Source organism: Camelina sativa, chromosome 13, assembly GCF_000633955.1.
Source record: "Camelina sativa cultivar DH55 chromosome 13, Cs, whole genome shotgun sequence".
Lineage (NCBI taxonomy): Eukaryota > Viridiplantae > Streptophyta > Magnoliopsida > Brassicales > Brassicaceae > Camelina > Camelina sativa.
Genome location: NC_025697.1, coordinates 11,975,342 through 11,983,328, shown reverse-complemented (window position 1 = coordinate 11,983,328; position 7,987 = coordinate 11,975,342). Strand labels below are relative to the sequence as shown.

At 38.1% G+C, this 7,987-nt stretch overlaps 2 protein-coding genes across 2 annotated transcripts; one reads left to right on the top strand and one right to left on the bottom strand.

The window, feature by feature from the left end:
- Positions 7 to 5,322, top strand: LOC104736503. Its single transcript, XM_010456504.1, has 17 exons — positions 7 to 239; positions 400 to 486; positions 588 to 677; positions 785 to 911; positions 1,238 to 1,338; positions 1,727 to 1,895; positions 2,012 to 2,133; positions 2,354 to 2,482; positions 2,574 to 2,672; positions 2,742 to 2,799; positions 2,903 to 2,978; positions 3,059 to 3,188; positions 3,272 to 3,429; positions 3,604 to 3,676; positions 3,766 to 3,957; positions 4,071 to 4,164; positions 4,239 to 5,322. Exons 1-17 carry the CDS (start codon positions 138 to 140, stop codon positions 5,123 to 5,125), a joined length of 2,694 nt encoding a protein of 897 aa, XP_010454806.1. The 5' UTR covers positions 7 to 137; the 3' UTR covers positions 5,126 to 5,322.
- LOC104736502 (basic leucine zipper 9) lies at positions 5,435 to 6,957 on the bottom strand. The gene is made up of 6 exons (XM_010456503.2): positions 6,717 to 6,957; positions 6,515 to 6,605; positions 6,249 to 6,420; positions 6,073 to 6,148; positions 5,867 to 5,992; positions 5,435 to 5,793 (listed from the first exon to the last, which is right to left on the bottom strand). The coding sequence occupies exons 1-6, from the start codon at positions 6,876 to 6,878 to the stop codon at positions 5,539 to 5,541; spliced, it is 882 nt and encodes a 293-aa protein (XP_010454805.1). The 5' UTR covers positions 6,879 to 6,957; the 3' UTR covers positions 5,435 to 5,538.

The following is a 7,987-nucleotide window of genomic DNA, read 5'->3' as shown; positions in this document are numbered from 1 at the left end:
TGTGAGTGAAGGGTGTTCAGCAAAAGGAGAAGTGGATTAAGAAGTCTAAAGTTCCTGCTTTGTGGGAAAAAGCTCATGATCGTAATGCTAAGCGGGTTTTGAATTTGATTGTGGAATTGGAAGGACTTTGGGTGAAAATGGGGCAGTATCTATCTACTCGTGCTGATGTTTTACCTCAGGCTTATATATCTCTTCTCAGGCAGTTGCAGGACTCCCTACCTCCTCGTCCGTTGCAGGAGGTTGTCTTTCTACTTTTATGTTAGCACTAGAGGATATACAGAGAAAAGCTTAAGTTTTTATTTGTGATATTATGTCAATGTAGTATGATTTTGAAGTTCTCTATTATGTGAGTGCTCGTTCTTTATAATACTAAGCTCTATATGTACCTTCTTCTCTCAGGTTTGTCGAACTATTGAAAGAGAACTAGGGCATTCCATGAATGTTCTGTTCACCGATTTTGCTGACGAGCCTTTGGCAACTGCTTCGGTAAAATTCTGAGATCTGTTAATAGAAGCAAAGTGCTTCTAAGCTACTAAATGGCTAGAAACTCGTATGCTTTGTTTTATAGTGAGCTCTCTGTTTTGTAGATAGCACAGGTTCATCGTGCAACTCTAGCTAATGGCCAGGATGTGGTTGTTAAAGTTCAGCATGATGGCATTAGAGCTATTATTTTGGAGGTATTGTCTTCGTTTCGAAGCTTTTGAGATGAACAATGGGAGCTATAGATATTATACGACTGTTGACACTCCTTTTTAACTTCTTTTCTCATTTCATTTCTTAACAGGACTTGAAGAATGCGAAGTCTATTGTTGACTGGATTGCGTGGGCAGAACCACAGTACGATTTTAACCCCATGATAGATGAATGGTGCAAGGAAGCTCCAAGAGAACTAGACTTCAATATTGAAGCCGGTATGCTTCACTTGCATAAATAATGAGTAGTCTTAATTTTCATCCTATGAGAAAATTATACTTGCATCAAAGCTTGTGATTGCCATCCATGATCAAGTTCTTAGGATGTGGTTGGAAAATATCAAGTTTAAATTATGCATGTCTTACCATTCTAATCAGATGTTCATTTTTAACTCTCAAACATGGCTATGATCGATATAACATGGTAAAAATAGGCAAATATTCTGTGTCTTTAAATTCCTTTCATAGATTCAGCATTTTTTAATGCTTTCACGTAACTCTGAACTGAGTTTTTCCCCATTTTCGTTTTGTTTCTCAATATGTAGAAAATACTCGAGCCGTATCCAGGAATCTCGGATGCAAGAAGACAAATGATGAAGTTAGAAGTGACAATCGGGTTGATGTCTTAATTCCGGATATAATTCAGGTTCATATCTGTCCTACTCTAAAGCATACATACATACAAAATTTCATGTCTAGGATGGAAGCATCAATACCCTTAGTGAAAACACAAAAGACATCCAAATACTAAAAGAATTATGTATATCGATGGACCAGTCATTTTACGGATGGTAATTCTGTATCATGGTATCTCTGATGCTGCATGTTGTCTATATTTTTTTATTTCTTAGAAAATGCGCTAGGATAAGTAGTGGATCAATGTAGCTAATGTGTAACACAGATTGTCCCAGGTATTCAGTGTACACTTAAACTGAGCACTAGATTGAATGAATTTAGATGCTGAAAGCCGTTCAATCCTTTTCCGAATTCCTGCTACTTATGCCTTACACCTCCTCTGTTGCTCTAAATGACAGTCTTCTGAGAGTGTACTCATTCTTGAGTATATGGATGGAATTCGTTTGAACGATGTGGAATCTCTAGATGCTTTTGGTGTAGATAAACAAAAGATCGTTGAAGAGATCACTCGTGCATATGCCCATCAGATATATGTTGATGGATTTTTCAATGGCGACCCTCATCCAGGTATGGTCCTCATGATTTTTTTTTTGGACTTCGCCAATTGGTTTCTGTCTTGTAACACCAAGTTTGCTTAGACAGGTCTTCGTCTGATAGAATAATATCTATACTATGTTTTGCAGGAAATTTTCTTGTTAGTAAAGAACCACCACACCGTCCTATATTACTTGATTTTGGGCTTACAAAGAAAATCTCACACTCCTTGAAACAAGCCTTAGCCAAAATGTTTCTAGCATCAGCAGAGGTTTGTGAAAGATTATGCAATATATCTCTCTTTTCTACCTGTTTGTCTTACCCAACCCATTAGTTTGATCATTTTGTAGGGTGTTAGAGTGATGAGTTTGTTCGTTAACAGAATTTAAATGTTTTAACATTTAAACAGTTGAACAAACTGCAAAATAAAGTAAAAGAAAAAAAACACTGAGCCAACTGCACTCTGGTCATGTGAATATTTTTTGTCACAGGGAGATCAAGTGGCGCTTTTGTCTGCCTTTTCAGAAATGGGACTTAAGCTGCGGTTAGATCTGCCAGATCAGGCAATGAGCGTGGCAGGTCTCTTCTTCCGATCTTCAACTCCTTCAAACGAAGCTCTGGTAAGTAAATTTACTTCTTTCTTCCATAACCTTGCTTTCTCTATTGGGGTAACTTTAGCGAATCCGCTCTTACAGATTCCTCTCTTAATAGAAAACGCTAAAAACCCTGAACGATCAAAGAACGCAAAATATGAAAGTTATACAGGAGAAGATGCAGCTCAGCCAGAAAGAAGTTAAACGCTTCAATCCGGTAAGCATTAATTTCTGTCAAGTATATGCTTTAGTGACCATCAATATCTAATGAAAACATTTGATGCAGATAGATGCATTTCCTGGTGATATTGTTATTTTTGCAAGGGTCATTAATTTACTCAGAGGTATGATGTGTGAATCATACTATTTTACCTCATTGCATCAAAGGGTTGGATTAATTATATTCCTTTGCTATTTATTTACTTATTTATTTTGTCGGCTATTTAGGACTTTCATCCACTATGAATGTTCGGATCGTTTATCTGGACATCATGAGACCATTCGCCGAATCTGTTCTGTTGGGGTAAGCCCCCTTGGCATTTTGCAGTTCATTTCATCATTTTCTTGGAAGATATCTCGTACGATGATAATGTGACTTTGCAGGAGTATCAGTCGAGGACCAACTGTAGATGCTCACTGGATACATGACTCGCCAATCCATTCTGGTGTAGAGGTCAAACTGAGGAGGCTGCTCACTGAACTTGGGAGTATCCAGAAAATTCTTGGAATTCAGGTGAGCTACGCTCTATTACTGTCGGTGTGTAAGAGGCTTCCTTTTTATTTTACCTTTGGTTTAATTCACCCATGATTGTTTAGGTATGTGCATATAAAGATGGGAAAGTCATTATTGACACTGCTGCTGGAGTGCTTGGAAGATATGACCCACGTCCAGTTCAACCCGACAGTTTATTTCCTGTTTTCTCTGTGACAAAGGGTGTCACTGCCGGAATGATACATTGGCTTGTCGACAAAAGGTGAGTAACAACATTATAAGCTTTCAAACTTTTTCATGTATTTATTTCACACACCCTAACATTCCGAATCGGCTTCAAGTCGTACATATTGGTCTCATTGTAAATTCCATGATCTCGTTTGCAGAACTCATGCTTAGTCATACTTTCGTAATGTTTAGTATTTTAATGATACAGAAAACTCCAGCTCGACCAGACTGTGGCAAATATATGGCCAGGATTCGGATCAAATGGAAAAGATACCATTAAGGTATACGGAGCTACACTGTCACATAACCCATTTTGCAATCTGTTGTGAGATATTGCTTTTCATTTTAATACCTCGGTTTTATGTTTCAGGTCCATCATGTGCTTAACCATACATCTGGGATGCACAGTGCCTTTGACCCCGTAGGAGAAAATCCTCTGCTTATTTGCGACTGGGATGAATGTTTGAAACGTATTGCTAATTCATCACCTGAAACAGAGCCTGGCACTCAGCAGTTTTATCACTATCTCACGTTTGGATGGCTATGTGGTGGAATCCTCGAGGTAAAATGATCAGATCATTCATTGTTTAAGCATTAGAACTGATACAATTCTCAGTTTGTATCTCTTACCTCTACCATGTTGATTTCAATCTTGCTTTCACCAATCTTGAACAGTATGCTTCTGGAAAGAAATTCCAGGAGATCCTGGAAGAGGCCATTATTAAACCCTTAAAGATTGATGGAGAACTGTACATTGGAATCCCCCCAGGTAAAATAGTAACAGATATTGAGTTACGTTACGAGCTTTACTTGGAATTATCTAACATCTTGATCTTATTATAGGTGTTGAATCTAGGCTTGCCACTTTGACGTTGGACACCGATGAATTGAGCAAGCTTTCGTCCCTTGCCAGTCAGCCTGAGCTTCCTTCCACATTTCAGCCTGACAAGATCTTACAACTGGCAACCAGCTTGCCAGTCTTATTTAACACATTGAATGTGCGCAGAGCCATAATTCCTGCGGCTAATGGACATTTATCTGCTCGAGCACTTGCACGGTACTATGCAACCCTAGCAGATGGAGGCCTAGTGCCACCTCCACATTCCTCTTTATCCCAGCCACCACTAGGTAGCCACACCCATGTTCCGAAATTCACATCGTTGAAAGACACAACAAAAAAGAGAAAGGGTAAGGAGATAGCAGCTACAGAAAAGCTTAAACCAAAAGATCATCAAGAGAAGAGGCTTTATGATGAGAAGCAGTTTATTAGTGCTAGTAGCAGCAGAGAGTCAAATACAGAAAGTTTAGCTAGACTAGTTGATACCAGCAGTTCTGCAGGTGAAACTGAGATCAGTAGAGATGATCATCAAGATGATATTCACAATATGTTTAGCAACCCGATGATCCTTGATGCTTTCATGGGTGCTGGAGATTACAGTAACTTAGTGGTACCTGATGGGAAGTTTGGGCTTGGTTTTAAGCGTGTCATTTCACAAGATGGGTCTCTGGCTGGATTTGGACATTCGGGGATGGGAGGATCAACAGGCTTCTGTGACATCAAAAACAGATTTTCCATTGCAGTTACACTAAACAAGATGTCTATGGGAGGTGTTACGGCTAATATTATGCAGCTGGTTTGCTCAGAGTTAAATATTCCCTTGCCTAAGGACTTCTCCCTTTCAAGTGCTATCGGTCCAGATTCAGAGATGGCTACGCCTCTAATCAACTAAGGTTGGATTTCTACATAAGTTTTGCCTGCTTACGTTTCAACATACATAGCGGTCTCCTTAAATAGCTAAATAGACATTGCTGGAAAGTAAAGTGTAATGATCAGTTTTTTTTTTGTTTCTTTGTCTGTATACTCAAGGAACTAATTCGAGCAATTCCCTTGTGAGAATGTAATGTATCGCCTATACCATTTGCAGTATTTCGAGCAATAAAGTATATGTTAGACACAAACTTGAAATAGTTTTTGTTTTTATTTTCCATTCTTCGAAGTTAAGGTTCCTGGAACTGTGAGTTTAGTTAACGAAACTAGAGATCATTTAACGAACACGTCGGCTTTCATTATGTTTCTCGTTCTATAGTGAAACACATACAGGACATTAGCTGAGTGATCATTACATGTTGTGAAGAAAGAGAGTCATGGCCAGATGTCTGAGACACAGCTAACAGCTTCACTGGATACATTACCAAGTCCAGGGCTTGAGGTCTGTCCAGAAAGTGTCATTCCAGGGAACAAAGATTGGTCACTGTGGACTGTCATGGCAGGTGAGGTATGTCCTGTGTAGTGCAGGCTGTTGATGGAGTGTGGTGGTGGACTTAGATGAGTTTGTAGAAGTTGATTCAAGCTGCTAGTGAGGGAACCTCTAGCTACCAAATCTTCTGCTAGTTTCACCTGTAAGTTACTTAAATTAGCACAATCCAATTTTTACTTTTCACAAATTGAGAGAGCAAGTGATCGATGATACCTTGACTCTCAGAGTTTCAACATCTGATTTGAGAACTCTGTTATTTGTTCCAGCGCTACGAAATTGTTGTGTTGCGTCTATGAGCTGTTTGTACAGTGTCGAGTTCTCTCCTTTCAAAGAGTCAACCTTGACGAAAACACAACGGTCACTATCAAAACATTACTCCTGAATCAAATCATCAAACCAGCTATTTGTGTTAACCTTACCTGAGATTCAAGATCTACCAAGTACTCTTGCTTCCTTCTCCTCGACCGCCTTGCTGATTCCCTGTTTGAATACATCCTGAGTTCACATCACAAAAAAAAAAAAGAAGAGTGATCACCTTCTATGTGTCTTTTCCTATCTCTCAGTGTTTTACAAATTTTCACAGTATCCAACACACCTTCTAATACGTTTTAAATCATTAGGATCATTTGTCATTTCAGATTGACCAGCTTCTGTCTCTGCATCTTCTTCATCAGAGTGATCATGAGAAGATGCACTCGTGGTTCTCCGAGCTCCTCCTCTTGCCTCAGGTTTATTGGCTGACACTGGACTATCAGCTGACAGATTCTCTGTCCAGATAAGAGCAATACAAGTGAATATTAATACTAACTACAACAACACCTTGTTGTTACATGGAGTCAAATCAAAGAGACATGCACATACCGGAGATTGAGGACTGTGCATCGCGAAAACATCCCGTCGGAATCAAGCCCTCTGACCACAAAAGACTATCTCTTAACTCACTGGTGTAATCCTGCAACCAAAGAACCAAGAAATCTTACAACAATCTCTGGATCTTGATCTAGACACAAGCAACAACCATACGAACAGGAGATGCAACAGAAGGAAGAAACCAAAGACTAACCCGATTGATGAGATCGAAAGAAGGGTCTAGAGGGCTTGTGTCAAGAATAGATTCTTGTCTGGATAAAGCAGAAGAAGACAAGACCTTAGTGAGATACTCTTGTAGAGCCAACTCAGAAGCACTTCTCTTCATACCCATGTCTTTGGCTGTGTGACCATTCATTTTTTTTTTTTTGGTATGCGAACACACAAGAAGAAGAGAATTGGTGGGAAAAGACGGGAGGGGGGGAGAGTAAGTTATGACAGACATCTTCTTTATATAACCGTCTCTTCTTTACTAAAGTTGTAAAAAGCCTCTTAATGGCTAAGCAAAATTGAGTTTGCTTTGTCAATGCAACGTCTTCATTTTCAACTTTTTTTCTTTAATGACAACAAATAACAAAGAGAACTGAAAAGCAAAGCCACAGAGAGAGAGAGAGAGATCTTAGGCTCTGTATTTTTCTCCCTTAACCTCGCTTTATATATGTCAAATAGTTTTATTTTTATAGAAGATTATGCTACCAATTATATGATAATGATAACCTTTAACCAGCTAGAGGTGACTATATATCTAAGGTTAGTCAGAGACTCTTTCAATATATCAAACCTTGTGTTTTTATGATTTTAAAGGCATATAAAGAGATTATATTCATCAAAAGGATCCTAAAATATTTAGGAAAAAATGGTTAATAATATGAAGAAATCGAAATGTAAAAAGTTAAAATTAATAATATTTCTGGTCACACTAAGAACACAATATGCTTCTCCCTTCTTTGTTTTCTCTTACTTTTATCGTCGTCATATGCTTTTGGAAAGCAGATCTAAAGACGTTTCTTTTATCCAGTACCAGAAATGCTTTTTTTTCTTTTCTTTTTCTCTCTAATGTTATTTTAGCTTTTCTGCGTAAAACCAACTTTTCTTTCTTTTGATCTGCACTACTTCCTTTAAAAAGTTATAATATTTCACAGCAAAAGAAACAAACTAGGAAATGATGTGTCTTTATAAAATCAAAAGTTATTTAGATTCGAATTAAGAATCCAAAAGCATTTTAGAAAAGCTTTTTCTGTATTATATATTTTCATCAATTAGAACATTCGAACTTAGTGGACTACAAAGTTTACGATCTACCGACTACACTACAGGTTAACCCTTTGCATGAGGAATAATAACTAAGTAGTGATGTTTTTAAACAACCACTGGAGATTGGGGACCTTAAGTTCTCATTTGATTCGAACCCATTATACAATTCACAATTGATTATGCTTTGACTCATTCAAATCCAAAAAAAAAAAA